The sequence below is a fragment of the Acomys russatus genome, chromosome 32 (assembly GCF_903995435.1).
Source record: "Acomys russatus chromosome 32, mAcoRus1.1, whole genome shotgun sequence".
Lineage (NCBI taxonomy): Eukaryota > Metazoa > Chordata > Mammalia > Rodentia > Muridae > Acomys > Acomys russatus.
In genome coordinates this window covers 35,603,086-35,623,009 of record NC_067168.1, presented here as the reverse complement: position 1 = coordinate 35,623,009, position 19,924 = coordinate 35,603,086, and the positions used below count along the sequence as shown (strand labels likewise).

General features: G+C 45.9%; 1 protein-coding gene across 1 annotated transcript; it reads left to right on the top strand.

The window, feature by feature from the left end:
* Positions 1–1,169: 1,169 nt before the first annotated feature.
* On the top strand, positions 1,170–19,383 carry Fbxw12 (F-box and WD repeat domain containing 12). Its single transcript, XM_051140390.1, has 8 exons — positions 1,170–1,324; positions 2,185–2,345; positions 3,811–3,929; positions 12,299–12,508; positions 15,153–15,311; positions 16,170–16,380; positions 18,361–18,539; positions 19,040–19,383. Exons 1-8 carry the CDS (start codon positions 1,170–1,172, stop codon positions 19,166–19,168), a joined length of 1,323 nt encoding a protein of 440 aa, XP_050996347.1. The 3' UTR covers positions 19,169–19,383.
* The last annotated feature ends 541 nt before the right edge of the window (positions 19,384–19,924 follow it).

Genomic DNA, 19,924 nt, shown 5'->3' with positions numbered 1-19,924 from the left:
ACATAAGAGAAAAAGAGAAGAAAAATCAAGAAAACTAGAACAAGGATGTATCTGGGTTCTCTCAGGCCCTGGCCTGTGCCTGTAGACCTTCTTTAGGCTTCTTTAGCTTGGCTGGGCACTTCACATTCTAACCTCCAGCTGACTCAGTGGTAGCAAAGTCAGTGGTGGGATCCGCAGTCCTCAAAACTGTTTTCAGTCTGAATCAGTAGAAAGCATAGTTTAAAAAGTGCGTCCACATGTGCATATATATGTGTGTGTGTGTGTGCACATGTGTATATATGTACATATCCATTGTGTATGTGTGTGCTCTCTAACTTAGTGCTGGATTCCGTGAGTTTTTGTCTTAAAGGATAAAGGGGCACAGTTCCAGAGGGTCCGGATACAAGCGCTATCCTGTGGGTGCACAGGAGAATGTAATTTTGGAACAAAAATGCCTTTTGATTTCTGATTTGTAATATATGCTGGAATAAAACCAGCTTGAGGCTTTTGCTCTTCCTCCCCACCTCCCTCCCTGAGACAGGATTTCCCTGTGTAGCCCTGGCTGTCCTAGATTCACTTTGAAGATCAGGCTGGCCTCAAACTCATAGCAATCTACCTGCCTCTGCCTCGAAAGTGCTGGGATTAAAGGCGTGCTCCATCACGCCTGGCTTTGTCTCATTCTTTAGCCTAGGCTGACCTGGAGTTCATATGCAGTACATGTGTAAGTGCTTATATGCATGAGTGTGTGTGTGTGTGTGTGTGTGTGTGTGCCTGTTGATCTAACTCAGTTCTCAAGACTTCCTACACTAGTAATTTGGGGCAACCTAATGGCTTCCAGCTGAACCTGATGAAGACGAGTGTGCCACTTGGTATTTTCTAGAGAGTTCTGACAAGTGCATCAGCAATCAGGGTTGCCCCAGGAGAGCCAGGAAGGGGTTGTTGAGTTCATCTACATGAACTGTGGAGTGAATTAGGTGTGAGTGCCCTCAGCTGAGTGTATGGAGCCCCGAGATAGGGGGCGGGGCGGGGGCGGGCTGAGTCTACACACCTGCAGCATGCTCCATCCAACCAAAGCCTGATGAGCTGCAGTTGGCGAGGCCGCTAAATGCCGTCGCCATCTTTGGCCAAGCCTTTAAAATCCGAGGATGGGAAGGCGAAAGAGGAGCGAACCTGGACTTAGGTCCCGTAAGATGGCGTTCAACTTGCCTAATGTGCCGCTGTTAAAAGTCTTCTCCTACCTGGATGTCTATAGCTTGCTGCAGGCTGCCCAAGTGAGCAAGGTAAAGACGCTGCCCCTTTCGCCGCTGTCTAATCGACCAGCTTCCTGCCTGGACTCCTCCACTTTGTGCGTTTCCTGCATAAGGCCCTTTCGGCCTTTCTTCCTCAGTCATGGAGTCTTGGGTACCGCAGCATCACACTCACACAGGCTCCCTTCATTCCTTACACACCGCATTCGGACCTGTCTGTTCAGCTCTGACACCTTAATGCCTGGAGGTGGGGCAGGGGCGCTCAGGCGCTTCTCTTGAGCAGCGGGAAGGACAGCCTACTAAGATTAGCAAAGTGCTGCACCGAGGAGGGCTCGTGGGCTGGCGCTATTCACTCTGAAGACCTCAAATCTTGTTAAATGAGCTGGGAGTGGTGTTGCGCGCCTGTACCGGGGGGGGGGGGGGGGGGGGGAGGAAGCGAGAAGATCCAGGAGTTTGGGTCAAAATTCAACCACATGAATTTAGAGCCAGCCCAGGCTACTGGAGACCCTATCTCAGAACACTGCCAACAGCAACAGCAAAAGTCTGTCCCGTGGATGGCACAAGCTGCTATGTGGGGCTCTGCTGCTGCTGTGTGTGGGCTCCTGGAGACTGGTCCCCCTCCTCCTGGGCCTGGAGAGCTGGGATTGGGTTTGAGTAACCTGTGCAGGCCCAGGACAGACCAAGTGAGGGCAAAGGGGAGGCTTTGCTGACTTAAGGATTTTTTTTTTCCTGTCCTGTAGACCTGGAATATGCTTGCAAACAGTGATGCCCTGTGGAGGTAAGGAAAGTGGCAGAGCAGGGTGGGAAGGGAAGAAGAGGCCCCCCCAATTTTGCACCTGGACCTCTGCTGCATGAGGAAAGTGAGTGAATAAAAGGTTCGCGCCAAGTAACGTAATGGCGGCTCTAAGGTGAGCTGCCGCGAGAGTCAACCTGACAGGATCGCAACTGTGCATTGCAGGGACGTGTGTCTAAAGAGATGGTACTGCTCTGACGTCACCCTAGAGTTCCTGGGCGCACAGACGTGGAAGCAGTTCTGCCTTTCCCGAACCAGGCAAGAGCACGCCAAGTCCCGAGCAAAGCCAGAAGACTTCATCTATAGAGAGATTCCTGGAGACTTTGGTATGGGCGTGGGTACTCTAGAAGAGGCGCCCACTAGGTTTTTTCCCCCATTTCATGCAGTCAGCCAGGGGTGGTGGCGCACACTTTTAATCCCAGCACTCCAGGGAGGCAGAAGCAGACGGGTTGCTGTGAGTTCGAGGTCTACAAAGTGAGTCCCGGACAGTAAAGGCAGTCCTGCACTTAATTTAGAGGAAGTGAGTTTCAGTTTGCTGCGCTGATGCTCTGGCCAGCCTAGCCATAGAACCAGTCTGTGTTCTCCTCCTGTGCTGTGCTGAGTGGAAGGCCCAGCAGGATTTGATCAACAGTATAAACCCAGCCCTATCACTCCCTCTCCCCAAAGGCTTCCGACCCTTCCCAGAATATAGAGAGAACGTAATGGGGAAATTACTAAATTGCATTGGCTTTACTATTTATCTTTTCCTAAAAACCCCCATGGGGCAGTTTTCTGGTGGAGAGGTACTTTTTAAATGTTTTACATTATTACTATTTTTTAAAGATTTATTTATTATGTAAACAGTATGCATCAGATCACGTTATAGATGGTTGTGAGCCACTATGTGGTTGCTGGGAATTGAACTCATGACCTCTGGAAGAGCAATCAGTGCCCTTAACCGCTGAGCCATCTCTCCAGCCCATTATTACTATTCTTAGCGTGTGTATGTGACGTATGTACATTACACAACATGTGTGTGTCAGAAGCCAACTTTGTGGAATCCATTCTCCTGATCGGAAAAGGCCTTAATTTTTTTTGTGACAAGGCCTCCCTGTATAGCTATGGCTGGCCTGGAACTCGATATATAGACCAGGCCAGTATCAGACTCAAGTTCTGCCGCTTGCTTTCGCTGGGACTGGAACGTCACCACCCTGGCTTTTTTTTTTTTTTCCTTCTCACTTTTTGTTTCGTTTTTCCAGATAGGGTTTCTCTGTGTAACAGCTCTGGCTGTCCTGGAACTAGCTCTGTAGTTCAGGCTGACCTTGAACTCATAGAGATCTGCCTGCTTCTGCCTCCCTAGTGCTGGGATTAAAAGCCAGGCGGTGGTGGCGCACACCTTTTTTTTTTTCTTTTTTTTTTTTCTTTTTTCTTTTTCTTTTTTTTTAAAGACAGGGTCTTAGTACCATAGGCTGATCTCAGCCTCCCCTTGTAGCAAAGTTCTGGTCCTTCAGCCTCCAAATGAGTGCCTCCAGGCCTACAGTTCATAGGATTCTAGGAACAGAACCTAGCACTCTATGCAGGAGTTTCAGCCCCAAACCCCAGTACCCATGGTGTGTCTATAGAAACAGATTAAAGCGTAAAGGCATCTGACCAGATGGCCAGCCGGCAGCTTGTTTGGCTGTTTTCATCCTTTCCACAGCTGTTGTTCAGGCCTTCCTTGCAAAGGCAGAGGGAAGTGAAAACATAACTTCTTTTGGTTTGAGCCGCCCTTCGACTATCTAGTTTCCAAATATTGTTGGGGTTTCCTTGCAGGATTTAAGGGGCATGCGAGTTACCTCTCAGGGAGCGGCTTAACAAAAACAGGAAAAGGAAAGTCGGTTGTCTGTGTGGTGACCTCCACGACCAGGCTTACCACCTGGGATCTTAAAGAGGTGAGTCGGGCCGGTGAGTTGCAAAAGTCACCTAGACATGAATTCTGACGTCATCTTTTGGTGGTTGTTGATAATGAGACAAGGTTTCCCTGTGAGGTCCTGACTGTCCAGACTCCCTATGAAGATCACATGCCTCTGCCTCCCAAGAGCTTGGGTTTAAGGTGCTATGTGTCACCACTCTCGTCCTCCTTTTTTTTTTTTTTTAATGAGACAGGGTTTCTCTGTGTAGCCTTGGTTGTCCTGGACTCGCTTTGTAGACCAGGCTGGTCTCAAACTCACAGCAATCCGCCTGCCTCTGCCTCCTGATTACAGGCGTGTGCTACCATGTCCGGCCCTACTCTTTTTTTTTTTTTTAACTTATTTTATGAGTGTCTGCCCTGCATATATGTATGTGCACCACATGTGTGCCTAGTGCCTGTGGAGGTCACAAGAGTGTCAGATCCCTGAAAACTGTAAGCAATGGGCACTAGGCATCCAATACAGGTCCTCTGCTGAACCATCTCCAACACCTCTCAGCGTTTAAAGTTTTCATCATAGAGATCTTACACATAATGGGTTAGGTTTACTCTCAGGAATTTAATTAATTAATTAATTTTTATGGTTTTTTTGAGACTGGGTTTCTGTGTGTAGAGGAATCTTTTTTTTAAGATTTATTATTTTTATTTTGTATGTGTGTGTGCCTGTGTGAGTTTACAGTTGGTGCCAGCTGGTAGAGACTAGAGACTATGAGCCGCTGTGTAGGCTCTGGGAAGGCAACTGGCCTCCTCTGCAAGAGCAGTAATTTCTCTCATTGTTTTTTGTTGTTGCGGGTTTTGTTTGTTTGTTGGTTGGTTGGTTTTTTGAGACAGGGTTTCTCAGTGTAGCCTTGGCTGTCCTGGGCTTGCTTTGTAGACCAGGCTGGCCTTGAACTGCCTACCTCTGCCTCCCAGGTGCTAGAGTTAGAGGCATATGCCACCACGACCCAGTTTGGCATATTCTTTATTTTATTATTTTACTTTTTAAAAGGTTTAAAAATTTTTTAAAAGATTTATTTATTTATTATGTATACAGTTCTCTGCCTGCATATATACCTGCAGACCAGAAGAAGGCATCAGATCACATTATAGATGGTTGTGAGCCACCTTGTGGTTACTGAGAATTGAACTCAGGACCTCTGGAAGAGCAGCCAGTGCCCTTAACCTCTGAGCCATCTCTCCAGGCCCTTATTTTATTTTGTTTTTTATTTTTTGGTTTTTCAAGACAGGGTTTCTCTGTTTAGCCCTGGCTATCCTGGACTCCCTTTGTAGACCAGGCTGGCCTCGAACTAAGAGTGATCTGCCTGCCACTGCCTCCCGAGTGCTGGGATTACAGGTATGCGCCACCATGCCCAATTCCCCAGTGTGCGCTTGCATTCAGTTTGCTGGTCCCAGTCAGGGCTACACACAGAAAACCCTGTCTCAAACCCCCTGCCAAATAAAGGGCTTTATCTGGTTTTTGGTATCAGGTAATAACAGCTTCATGGAAAGAGTAAGGTAAATTGGGCATGATGGCACACGCCTTTAATCCCAGCACTTGGGAGGCAGAGGCAGGCAGATCACTCTTAGTTCGAGGCCTGCCTGGTCTACAAAGGGAGTCCAGGATAGCCAAAGCTAAACAGAAAACCCTGTCTCAGAAAAAAAAAAAGAGTAAGGTAATTTCCCTTCCTTCCTTTCCGATGACACGGAGTAGTTTGAGAAGCATTGGTATTAATTTTTCTTTTCTTTTTTTTAAGATTGATTTATTTATTTCATGTATATGACTGCTTTATACCTGGAGGCCAAAGAGGGCCAGAGAGGGCACCAAATCTCATTATAGAGAGTTGTGAGCCACCATGTGGTTGCTGGGAATTGAACTCAGGACCTCTGGAAGAGCAGGTGGTTCTCTTAATCTCTGAGCCATCTCTCCAGCCCTCTTTTGGTTTTCAAGACAGGCTTTCTCTGTGTAACAGCCCTGGCTGACCTGAACTCACTTTGTAGACCAGGCTGGCCTCAAACTCAGAGATCTGTCTACCTCTGTCTCCTGAGTGCTGGGACTTAAGGCATGTGCCACAGTGCCCAGCTGGTATTAATTTTTCTTTGACAGGTTGTTAAATTCAGCAGGGAAGCCTTGGGGTGATGGTTGTACGCCTTCAATTCTAGTACTGGGAAGTAGAGGTAGGCAGATCTCTCTGAATTCAAGGACAGCTTGGTCTGCAGAGTGAGTTCTAGAACAGTCAGGGCTAAACATAGAAACTCTATCTTAAAAAAACCAAAGGCAAAAAAAAAAAAAAAAAAAAATCACCAGGAATTGATCTGGCCCTGGATATTTTTTGTGATGCTTTTGTTTAATTTTCCCTTTTTGCATGTATATGTGTGTGGCATGCATACATTTATACATGCCTGTCTGTTCATGTCTTAATTTTGGTAGGTCATAAACATCTAGAAATGTATCCATTTTTATTTTCCAACTTATTGGAAAATATTTATTTTTAAGGTATAATCTAATAAGTTTCTGAATTTGGCTGATATCTGTCGTAGTGAGTCCCTTCTGTAATTTTATTAATTTAGGCAATTTACTTGGTTCTTTCTTAATTTTTATTTTTATTTAATTAATTTCTAAGCCATCTCTTTATTATACATGAATTTTATGTGTATGTGTACATGCATGAGCACACACTCACGTACCTGCAATATCATGACATGTATGGAAAGGTCAGAGGACAACTTGTGGGAGTCAGTTTCCTCCTCCCGTCATGTGGAGGTCAGGGATCAGACTCAGGCCAAATGAACTTAGATTATCAGTTTTGGTGGCGCGTGCCTTTACCTACTGAGCCATTTCACTGGCCCCTTTGCCCAGATCTTAGTGATTTATTGATGTTGGTGTTTGGTGTGTTTTATTTTCCAGGTATATATTGTTAGGTTATTTATTTGAGATTTTTCTGAAAATTTTTTTCTGTAGCCCTGGTTGGTCTGGAACTCATAGAAATCCACCTGCCCCTGCCTCTACCTCAGGATTTCTGATTTCTCTGGTGCGCTCCAATTTCTTTTCTTTTGTATTGATTCTTCATGAGTTTCATATCATGCACCCCAGTCTTGCTCATCTCTCTGTCCCCTCGTATTTACCCATCACCCTCACAAATAAAAAGTACATAAACAAAAGCATAAACATCTCAGCATAGAAGCTGTAGTAATGTCACAGTGTGTTCCACAGGATGTCTGCCCATCTTCACTTGCAAAAGTTCACTACAGTGAGTCACTGGTCTAGTTCCAGATCAGGACTGGATCCTCACCAGGACTCTTCCTGGTCATCCTGTTGTTTCCCTTTGTCACGGAGACCCTACAGCTTTGGAACCGCAGGATTCCAACTGTTTCCAGATGGTACAGGTTTTAGAGTGAGCCAGCTCAGAGCCCTGAATCTGGGCTGGTCATCTTGGTGGTTCTTCTTCTCTATACCTCCAGCACAACTGCAGCTATGCTACCTAATGCTGTCAGCTCCCCTGCTCTCATGCCCGTGAGTCTGTTTCACCCACATCCACACCTCCAGAGCTAGCTTCGCTGTGCTGCCTTGTCAGAGCACTCCACTGTCTGGAGTGCTACAGCCAGTGATGGGCAGGGCCAGCTCTCCTGACTAGAGTCGGGGAGGGCATCACGCCCATGCCACCTAGAGGCAGACCTAGAGTGGCCATTTCTCCTGCACACTCACCCTCGAGGTAGCTCACCTCTCTACTAGGGCCAGCTCCTACTGTGCTACCTAGGGGAAATATAGAGCTTTTCTGAGTGTTAAAGCCAGGAGAGAGACAGGGGACAGCTCACCAGCTCTCACAACCCCAGGGCCAGCACTCTCAATCTCTCTGATTTCTTTTTATTTATTTACTTATTTATTATATATACAAATCTCGTTATAGATGGTTGTGAGCCAACATGTGGTTGCTGGGAATTGAACTCATGACCTTTGGAAGAGCAGTCAGTGCTCTTAACTTCTGAGCCATCTCTCCAGCCCCTCTCTGATTTCTTAGCATCTGTAAATTTCCCTTAATATCTGTAAACTTCTCTTCTTAGAGCGGCTTTCCTTGTGTCTCATGGATTTTGGTGTGTTGTGGTTTTGTCTTCATTCAATCCTACTGTTACAGACGGGTTCAGGAATAGCCACTGGACACCAGACTCAGATTGATGGAAATTTATTTGAACACTGAACAAAAACTGACCAGTTAGGGACTTAATCTGGGCTTGAGAGCCACACTGTGACACTAGTCTGCTTCTAAGGCATGCTTTTAAATAAGAAAAACCAAACTAGGTAACCAGGGAGGAAGGAAGGGAGAGGGCAGCATCATTTTAACCAGTTAAAGCATTTCCAGGTACGTTGTATCTAGAAAGCTAGACAAAGCATTTTAAGGTGATTGGCTAGGATATAGGCTTGGGGACTTTCCAGTTCTCCACTGGTCTTTTTTTTTTTTTTTTCTTGAGACAAGGTTTCTCTGTGTAGTCTTGGCTGTCCTGGACCCATTTTGTAGACCAGGCTGGTCTCGAACACACAGACATCGCCTGCCTCTGCCTCCCGAGTGCTGGTATTAAGGGCGTGCGCCACCACCGCCCGACTCTTCTCCACTGGTCTTAACTCTATTTTTTTTTTTTTTAACTTTATTTATACAGTGTTCTGCCTGCAGGCCATAAGAGGGCACTAGATCTCACTATAGATGGTTTTGAGCTGCCATGTGGTTAACTGGGAATTGAACTCAGGGCCTTTGGAAGAGCAGCCAATGCTCTTAACCTCTGAGCCATCTCTCCAGCCCCCCTAATTTTTTAAAGATTGATTTATTTATGTATACAGTGCTCTGCCTGAATGTAAACCTGCAGGCCAGAAGAGGGCACCAGATCTCACTATAGATGGTTTTGAGCTGCCATGCAGTTACTGGGAATTAAACTCGGGACCTCTGGAGGAGCAATCAGTGCCCTTAACCTTTGAGCCATCTTTCCAGCCCTCAGTCTTAACTCTAATAGAACATACATTTATCTTTAACTCAAGGAGAATGTTCATTTATCACCAGGTGTTTTATTCTAAGCAGCAAGTGAGCTGTCCTGGTCTCAGGCACTTGGGGCCTGAGGACTTGAACTTAATTTCAGCTTATGATCAAAATGGAGTGTCGGAGGAAAAATGGTTCCAGCAGGTGTTAACAGAGGAGCTACGGTTATGCTAAGAATGGAAGCAGGTTTCAGCGAGGGACTATAGAGGTTAAGCAAGTTAAGCAGGTTACAATACTAGGAAAGTTTTGTCCCTTCTGATTTCTTGTTTTTTTGGTTTTTCGAGACAAGGTTTCTCTGTGTAGCCCTGGCTGTCCTGAAACTCACTCTGTAGACCAAGCTGGCCTTGAACTCAGAGATCCTACTGCCTCTGCCTCCTGAGTGCTGGTTTAAAGGTGTGTGCCACCATTGCCCGGTCCCTTCCTTTTGAATTTTGTTTGTTGTAGTTTTGTTTTTGAGACAAGACTTCTCTGTGTAGCCTTGGCTATCCTGGTCTCGATTTGTAGACTGGGCTGGCCTTAAACTCGTAACAATTCACCTGCCTCTGTCTCCTGAGTGCTGAGATTAAAGGCTTGTGCCACCAGGCTCGGCTCTAGCTCACTTTCTTAATAAAAATGAAGTGACCTTTATCTCTTCTGGCTAGTTTCAGCTTGAAGTCTATTTTCTCAGATATTAAAACAACAGCTGTTTGTTTCCTAGGTCCATTTGATTGGAATTCCATTTTTCTATCATTTTACCCTCAGGTAGTCTGTCTTTTATGGTGAGGTACATCTTGGGAGACATTTTGCTAAGGGCTCAGTTTTGTTATCTGCTCTTGATCTAGTAAGTTTTTTTTTTCATCTCTTGAGTCAATTTTAGTAGGTTTTTGTTACTGTGCTTTGTTTTTGTTTTTCGAGACAGGGTCTCTCTGTGTAGCCTTGGCTGTTCTGGGCTTGATTTGTAGACCAAGCTGACTTTGAACTCACATCTATACACATGCCTCTGCCTCCCAGTGCTGGGATTAAAGGTGTGTGCTACCATGTCCGGCTGTTATTTTTTTTTTTTCAAGATGGGCGTTCTCTGTGTAGCTTTGGCTGTTCTGGAACTTGCTCTGTAGATCAGATGGCCTCAAATTCATAGAGATCCTCTGCCTCCCAAGTGCTGGGATTAAAGGCGTGGGCCACCACACCTGCCTTTTAGTAGGTTTTATTAAAGAAATGTGACCATTTTTTTCTGAATTTATGAGACTGCCTTGGTACTCACACAGTGGTTTGTCAGCAGCATATGATAATCTGTGGCTTGATCAACAACGTAGGGAACATGGTGATAAACACATCAACACATTGTCTTTTACTTACTATGTATACAGTATTCTCCCTGCATGTGTGCCTGCAGGCCAGAAGAGGGCACCAGATCTCATTGTAGATGGTTGTGGTTGCTGGGATTTGAACTCAGGACCTCTGGAAGAGCAGACTGTGCTCTTTAACCACTGACCCATCTCTCCAGCCCCAGGTTGCCTTTCAAAGGAATCAAAGTGAGAGTCACATTTTAGTGAAATGTGTTGACTCAAAAGGGAGATTACATTTAGGGGGAAGGAGAGGTTATTTATAGTTTCCATGCAAATGGGATTAAGGCTTAGAAATGGTTATATTGATCATTGCCTGTAATTTACTAAATTCATGTTAATGTTTATGCTTTTGGCTCTTTGTTGTTGGTGGTTTGTGTGTGTGTGTGCACATGTGCATACACACGCACATTTTAAAGAAAATCCCGGTAGAGAACCTATTTTCATAGCAATGTATAAGAATTGATGATACAATAATAAGTTTTGCAATTGATTCATTGTGAATAAGTTTTGTTTCATGTGTTATAAAACTTAATACTGTGCTGGGCATGGTGGCGCACACCTTTAATCCCAGCACTAGGGAGGCAGAGGCAGAGGCAGGCGGATCACTGTGAGTTCGAGGCCAGCCTGGTCTACAAAGCAACTCCAGGACAGCCTAAGGCTACACAGAGAAACTCTGTCTCGAAAAACAAAAAGAAAAAAACCTTTAATACTGCCAGAACTCTGGTAGCCCAGGCCTTTTAACCTAAGAACTCAGGAGGCAGAGGCAGGTGGATTTCTGTAAGTTTGAAGCCAGCCTTGTTTACGTACTGTGTTCTAGGACAGCTAGGGCTATAGAGAGACCCTGTCTCAGAAAACCAAAAATAGCTGGGTGCCATGGTACACACCTGTAACCCCAGCACTCAGGGATGCAGGGGCAAGCAGATCTGAGTTTGAGGCCAGCCTGGTTTAAAGAGCAAGTTCCAGGACAGCCAAGGCTACACAGAGAAACCCAGTCTCGAAAAACAAAAGCAAAACAACAAAAATAATGTGATAATAGGAAAGTGCTGCCTGTTGGCACTGTTTGTTTGTTTGTTTCAAGGTAGGGTTCTCTGTGTAGCCTTGGCTGTCCTGGACTCACTTAGTAGAGCAGGCTGACTTTGAATTCACAGTGATCCACCTGCCTCAAGTGCTCAGACTATAGGCGTGCACCACTATGCCCAGTTTTTTGGCACTGTTGTTATTGAAAGACTAACTTGATTTGAGCACCTGGCCAGTGAGCGATCTTCACAGACTTTTGTGAGAATCGGTTTTCTCCTTCCACCATGTGGCTCCTGGGGATTGAATTCATGTCATCAGATTTGGTAGCAAGTACCCTTAGCTTCTGAGGCATCTCACCAGCCATGTTCCTTATGCTCCCCTGCCACAAATAATTTAGACCTGTTTTTCTTTTTCTTTCTTTCTTTCTTTCTTTCTGTTTTTTTGGTTTTTCGAGACAATCTCTCTGTGTAGCCTTGGCTGTCCTGGACTCCCTTTGTAGACCAGGCTGGCTTTGAACTCACAGCGATCCACCTGCCTCTGCCTCCCGAGTGCTGGGATTAAAGGCATGCGCCACCACTGCCCGGCTTCTTTTTTCTTTTTCTTTCCTTTTTTTAAAACATAGTCTTGTATCATAGCCCTAACTAGCCTACAGCTTGACATTGTAGACTAGACTGGCCTCAAACTTGCAGCAACTTTCCCATGTCTGCCTTCCTGGACTGGGATTATAGGCATGTGCAACCATGAGTAGGGAGAGATACTTAGAATTTTCATATCCTAGGCCCAGTGTGGTGGCGCATGCCTGTTATCCCAGCACTCAGGAGGCAGAGGCAGGCGGATCCCTGTGAGTTTGAGGCCAGCCTGGTCTACAAAGTGAGTCTAGGACAGCTAGGGCTACTCAGAGAAACCCTTTCTTGAAAAAAGTTCGGTCTGGAAGAGGCTCCCAAATGAGGTTGGTGGTGAAAGCAGTGGAATTAGAGGTCCTTGGACATAATGGTGCTCTTGTGCCCTAGGGTGTTATGCTCTGGATAAGCCCAGTGCAGCCCACCTGCATCTCACAGATGACCACCCTCCCTGAGATGCACCTTGCGATCACTGTGGACGTGGAAGCAACCATCAAACTCTGGAACTGTTGTGACAGGGATGCACAGGCCACCAACTACATGTCCGATTGCTGTCAGATACTGAATGCGGTCATTACAAATGATGGCCCTATTGTCTTGGTAAGTGACCCCCAAATCTAGAATAGGCACACCACACAAAAACACTTCCTAATTTGAGGTTCCATAACCTTCACATCTCAACTTGCCATCTAGGAATCATCTCCGTAACCCTGAGAGTTGGTCACAGTCTACCAACAAATGATGGGCATAAAAATGCCCATTCCAGCTGGGTGTGGTGGCGCACGCCTTTTAATCCCAGCACTTGGGAAGCAGAGGCAGGTGGATCACTGTGAGTTCGAGGCCAGCCTGGTCTACAAAGCGAGTCCAGGACAGCCAAGCCTACACAGAGAAACCCTGTCTCAAAAAAAAAAAAATGCCCATTCCTTGGCCCTTGATCTACCTCATGTATACTTCCTAAGACATTCTTTTAAAAATAACAAAGGGGGGGCGCTGGAGAGATGGCTCAGTGGTTAAGAGCACTGCCTGCTTTTCCAAAGGTCCTGAGTTAAATTTCCAGCAACCACATGGTGGCTCATAACCATCTGTAATGTGATATGGCGCCTTCTTCTGGCATGCAGGGGTACATGCAAGCAGAGCACTGTATACATAATAAATAAATAAATCTTAAAAAAAAAAAAAACAAAGGGATGGTGGTGACGCACGCCTTTAGTCCCAGCCCCAACACTTGGGAGGCAGGGGCAGGTGGATCTATCTCACTTCAGACCAGCCTGGTCTACAAAGTGAGTTCCAGGACAGCCAGGGCTAAAACATAGAAAACCCTGTCTCAAAAACAAAAACACAAAATTTCCTGGGGCCTGGAGAGAGATCGCTCAGTAGGTAGGAGTTTGCTGTGCGAACGTGAGGATCTGAGTTCAAATCCCTGACACTCACATAAAAAGTGGCGTGTGGCTAAAAGTACCCTGTAACCTCAGTGTTGTTGGGGATGGAAGCAAAAGGGTCATTGGAGCTACCTAGCTCCAGTTCAATAAGAGACTATCTCAGGGACTGGAGAGATGGCTCAGTGGCCGAGAGCAGTGACTGCTCTTCCTAAGGTCCTGAGTTCAATTCCCAGCAACCACATGGTAGCTCACAACCACCTATAATGGGATCTGATGCTTTCTTCTTCTTCTTCTTAAAGATTTCTTTATTATGTATAAAATATCCTGCCTGCAAGCCAGAAGAGGGCACCAGATCTCATTATAGATGGTTGTGAGCCACCATGTGAGTGCTGGGAATTGAACTCATGACCTTTGGAAGAGCAGTCGGTACTCTTAATCTCTGAGCCATCTCTCCAGCCCTCTTGATGCCTTCTTCTGACCTGCAGGTGAACATGCAGGTAGAGCACTCATATACATTAAAAAAAAAAAAAAAGACTGTCTCTCAGGATGAGGAGAGACATCTTTATCTGGTTTCCGTGTATGCACAGGTATGCACATACACATATACATACACAATTATACATATAATCCCCATACACAGATTTTTTTCTGAATGATTTCACGTCTTCTCTTCTTTCAAATGTTTATTATTGCTAGTCCATGAATTTTGGGCAGAGACAGTAGAGAGAAAAATGAATTTTATCAGATACTGAGGAAAAAAATGATAATGTTAGTGTTCTATTGAGTCCTTGGGGAGAGTGTTTTAGGGCCTAGAAAATGCCACACACCCCCGAGTGTATTTTAGACAGTCTCATGATGTAGCCCTGGCTGGCCTAGAACTCACAGTGTATATCAGTCTAACTCAGATCTGCACGCCTCTGCCTCCTGAGTGTTGGGATTAGCAACATATGCTCTCATGCCCTGTAAAGGTCTCTTTAAAAAAAATTCCTGCATGGTGGCACAGGCCTTCAAGCCCAGCACTCTGGAGGCAGAGGCAGGTGGATCGCTGTGAGTTCAAGGCCAACCTCGTCTACAAAGTGAATCCAGGGCAGCCAAGGCTACACAGAGAGACCCTGTCTCAAAACAACAAAATTCCTGCTGGGTGTGGTGGCTCACACCTTTAATCCCAACACTTGGGAGGCAGAAGCAGGCAGATCTCTGTGAATTTGGGGCCAGCCTGGTCTACAAAGTAAGTCTGGGACAGTCAAGGCTACACAGAGAAACCCTGTCTGGAAACCCCCCCTCACAAAAAAAATTCCTGCAGGGTATGGTGGCATATGCCTTAAATTCCAGCACTCAGGAGGAGGCAGAGCAGGGGGATTTCTTGAGTTTGAGGCCAGCCTGGTCTATAGAACAAGTTCCAGGACAGCCAGAGGTATACGGAGAAACCTGTCTCAAAAAAGAAAACAAACAAACAAAAACCCAAAACCAAAACAAAAGAGAAAAATCATTTTGTGCGTGGGTATTTTGCCTGCATGTATCTATGCACCAATGCATGCTTAGCTCTCTCTCTCTCTGGAGGCCAGAGACCAGAGGAAGTTGTTGGAGTCCCTGGGATTAGAGTTATAGACAGTTCTGGGTGACCCACCCTGTGGGCACTACATTCTCTCTGCCTCATCTCTCCGACGCTCTTACCCACCGAGCTGCCTTTCCAGGTCTAGACAGGTTTATTACATGGGATCACCATAGCCACTCTGTTAGACAGGCTGGCCAGAGCTTTGGATCTGTTACTGGACTGAAGAAACAGTGGTGCATCTCAGAGCTGACAAGCAACGCTTCAAGCTTGAGGTTTTCCTACTGACAGGGTGCCGGTGCTCTGATTTCAGGCGGCTGATAATACGGGTCTACTCTACACATTTAGGATTCCTGACTTGCACCTTATTTCCAAAATCCGTGTGTTCCAATTCCCTATTACTGAACTCCGCTGCTCTCCTCAGAAGAAATGGGTTTTTCTGAATAAGAAACATCCACATGTTTTGCCAAAGGTAGGTTCATTCTAGCAACTTCCAATATAAAGGTGGGGGAATGTGGGAAGGTCCAGCCCTCGGGGAGGTCAGAGTGGAAGGCTCTTTCACAAGTAAAAGCCGTTCCTACAGTCAGAAAATAAGAGTTCTTGGCAGTAGTCACAGTCCTTGTCATAATGGCAAATGTCTACCAGTGAAAAGTGTCTTTGAAACCTGGCTCAGGCCAAGGACGAAGGCAGGTCAAATAAGGGTCCCTGGAGACCATTGAGCTCACAGCAATCTTTCTGTCGCTGGATGCCACCTCCACCTGCCCTCTGAATCCACCACTAGTGCTGACTTTCAGACACATGCCACTGTACCCAGCGCTCTGTATGTTTCCTTCCCTCTTAACTCCTGCTCTCTGGCACTGACTCATAGTACTGGGAGGCAGATGGTCAGCTCAGACCATGTACTTCCTCAGGGCCCATAGTTGGTTATTTGGTTTTGTAGTATGTCACTGCACTCTCAGAGCCAGCCTGGGTTACAGTAAGACAGTTTCAATGCCTCCTTATTTAAACAAAATCCCGAACAGCTCTGGGCTAGTCTCTTCTGCAAGGGAAAAATCTATTCAGTCCATTGTGGTAGGGTGAGTGAGTCACCCCCCACCCCTTGATCTGGGTCAGGGACCCCATTCTGTCTCTGAGTAAACCGGAAGGAGAGGAACACAGCCGGTTGGTTACTCATTCCCTGAGTGAAGGATGTTGACTGCTCAACCCTCTGGTGAAGAGCAGAGGCAGTCACACCAGGGTTTCTTCCTAAAGCCTCGTGTCTGGAGCTGCACACATGCAGGCTGCTGGAGAGTTCATCTCCATCGCTCACACTGTGTGACACTCTCTGCAGGTGTTTCTCATAAAGAGCTTAATGAAGCCATCAAGATACCCCGACCCTGTGGGTGTCATTCTCTCATTTATGTTATGCCAAAGTGCCTTCTGGACCCCGAGAAGGGAAGACAGACTGATCCTGATGAGCCGGAGAGGCCCTTCCCGGAATGCAAAATTTGTCACGTTTGATATGGAACTGGGAAAGATGGAGAACAAAGTAATTGTTAAAGGTAAGTCTTACCAGCCAGGCAGAGGTGGCTCACGCCTTTAGTCCCAGCACTCGAGAGGCAGAGGCAGGCCTGGTCTACAAAGAGAGTCCAGGACAGTCAAAGCTGAAAAAAAAAAAAAAAAAGGTAAGGTAAGCCTTACCACCTTAGAAATTTCTCAAGCCAGGCATGATAATGCATGCCCAAGATCAGAAGACTGAGTAGCTGTCTCAAAAAAAAAAAAAAAAAAAAAAAAAAAATGGGGCTGGAGAGAAGGCTCAGCAGTTACGAACCCTGTTTGCTCTTCCAGCGGTCCTGAGTTCAATTCCCAGCAACCACATGGTGGCTCATAACCATCGATACTGGAATCTGATGCCCCCTTCTGGCATGTAGGTGCATGTACAGAGGAAAAAAGAGAAAAGATCGGGCTTGTAAAGTGGCTTAGTATATGCATGCACACGCACGCACGCACGCACGCACGCACGCACACACACAAAATGATAAAAATTTCAAAAAAAATTTTAAAAGGCCAAGCATGGTAGTATACACCTTTAACCCCAGCATTCAAGAGGAGAGGTAGGCAGATCTCTTCTGGGTTCCAAGCTAGCCTGGTCTATGTAGTGATACCAGGTTAGCCAGGAATGCATCGTGAGACCTTGTCTCAAAACAAACAATGACAATAAAGAACTATATTTTCATGGGGCTGGCAAAATGGATTAGAGCAACGTTTTTTGTTTTTTTTTTTTTTTTTCAAGACAGGATTTCTCTGTGTAGCCCTGGTTGTCCTAGACTCACTTTGTAGGCCAGGCTGGCCTCAAACTCAGAGATCCTCACGCCTCTGACTCCCTGAGTGCTGGGATTACAGGTGCGTGCCACCATGCCCAGTGGCGCAGTGGTTTTCTACCTACAGGTTGTGACCCCTTGGCAAACCTTATCTCCAAAAATACATTATGATTCATAACAATAGCAAAATTACAGCTATGAAGTAATTCTACCGTGGGGGGGGTCACCATAACATGAGGAACTGTATAAAGGGTCACAGCATTACGAACGTTAAGAACAACTGGCTTAGAGAGCAGGGACACTTAACTGGCAACCTAGTTCAATTCCTGGGGTACTACACAGTGGTGGAAGGAGAGAACCAAGTCCCTCAAGTTGTCCCAACTCTCACATGTGTGCTTGTGGCATGAATACCTACAAACATAATCAATCATGTAAAAACTAATTATTTTTTTCAGTTTTTCGAGACAGGGTTTCTCTGTGTAGCCTTGGCTGTCCTGGACTGGCTTTGTAGACCAGGCTGGCCTTGAACTCATGGAGATCTGCCTGCCTCTGCCTCCCTAGTGCTGGAATTAAAGGCGTGCTCTACCACTGCCTGGCATAAAAACATTTTTAAAAAGAAACCCTGATTTCTCTTTCTCACAAGCTCTCGTATTAAGCCATAAATGCGTGTTTTGGTTTTGTTTTGTTTTGTTTTTTAAGTCTTTCAAGACAAGGTTTCTTTGTGTAGCTATAGCTGACCTGGAACTTGTTCTCTAGCCCAGGCTGGCCTCAAACTCAGAGATCCATCAGACTCTGCTAGGATTAAAGACATGCATCTCCATATGATAATGCAAGTCTTTGTAGAGGAAGTAGAAGGGCTCCTTGGCCAGATGAGAGCGTGTGCCTGTTGGGTGGTCACTCTGCTCTCCCCTGCTCTCTTGGGCAGACATGTTTCCATTTCCATTACCTGTTAGAGACTGGGTTGTAATGTCCTTGGCCAGACACAGGTGCCTTTCCAATGCTTGAGCTGCTTTTGTGTACACTGTCCCTGTGTCATAGCCTGCCTTTCCATGGCCGAGAACATGGATCTGTCAGACCTATGGACTGTCTTCATTGTCTCTACTAAACTAGAGTTGTGGAGTCAGGGGGCATGCTTTTCACTAAGTGTTAAGGATTTTGCTCTGACTTATAAATGATTTGCAAAATTGCCTACATATATTGTGTATGTTTTCTATGGAACAGCAACTGAGGTGGCAAGCTTTGAGTTGCGAGGTCACGTGAGCCCGCTGGAATGCATGGGAGTCGCTGATAATAACATGATTGTGTTTTCAAGTGGGTCATGTCTCTTCGTCTTCAACATGGATGGCTTGCAGATGCAGTCATTCCAGAGCCAAACGCAAGAGATCCTGGAATTACGAGTGGTATGTTCGGGATGTTTCCCCTCCAGTGGGTGTTTTTTTTTTTTAAATAGGTTTTCGTTTTTTAAAGAGTTATTTATTTATTATTTATACAGTATTATGCCTCATGTGTCCCTGCAACCAAAAGAGGGCACCAAATCCCACTATAGATGGTTGTGAGCCACCATGTGGTTGCTGGGAATTGAACTCAGGCCCTATGGAAGAACAGACAGTGCTCTTAACCTCTGAGCCATCTCTCCAGCCCCGATTTACGTTTTTAAACTTAATACTGTTGGAGGTGTACGTGTGCATTTGCACCTGCGCGAACGCTCGCAGAGACCAGAGGACAACTCTCTGGAACTAGTGCTCTGCTTCCAGCTTTATGTGGGTGGTGGGCTGCTAGAGCTCAGAGCTCCAGGCTTGCTCAGCAGGGCCTCTACCTGATGGACCATCTCAATGGCTCTCTTCCTGTATTTTGATCTGCCCTCGACTCCTGTCCACTCACATCTGGGTGTCCTTTGAAGGATCCCATCCATGTCATCGTCACATTTGTTGATGGCTCTTTGGAGGTCTTTGCGTGGGAGGAGAGACGTCCCTTCCTCAAGAGTTGTTATAGTCTGCGACACAGGAAACTTATGGGACAACAAAAGTAAGCTCTGTTTTGTGACTTAAACTTTACCTTCATTTAGAAAAATGTCTGCATAGCGTGCATTTTTAAAAGAAAAATGAACTTTCTTGAAAAAGATGATTACATTTGTGATCTTCAGCATCACATAAAACAGGCATTGTAGCCAGGTGTGGTGGCACATGCCTTTAATCCCAGCACTCTGGAGGCAGAGGCAGGTGGATCTCTGTGAGTTCGAGGCCAGCCTGGTCTACAAAGCAAGTCCAGGGAGGCCAGCCTGGTCTACAAAGCAAGTCCAGGACAGCCAAGGCTACACAGAGAAACCCTGTCTTGAAAAGGAAAAAAAAAAAAAAAAGGCATTATGTATGTAACACTCAGGAAGTAGAGGCAGGAGAATCCAGGAATTCAAGGTCATCTTCAGCTACTTAGGGAGTTTGGGGGCCATGGCCAATCTGTCACAAACAAAAAGAAAACAATAATTGGCTAGGCATAACACACACCTTTTAATCCCAGCACTCGGGAGACAGAGGCAGATGGAGACGGTTGTGTCTCTTGTCAGTTTAAGGCTAGCCTGCTCTACATAACAAACCCGAGGACAGCCAGGGTTACGTATAATAATTTTGTCTTAGGAAGGAAGGAAAAAGAATTGCTAGTTCCATCAGACCTCCGCACATACCGTTCTGTCAGCAGTTCCACAGAAGAAGTGGGGAGACTGTGCCCTCATATCTTGTAGTTAATGGTAAGACGGAGTCTCTTTTGTGTTCAGTACCCACCTGGGTTGCTG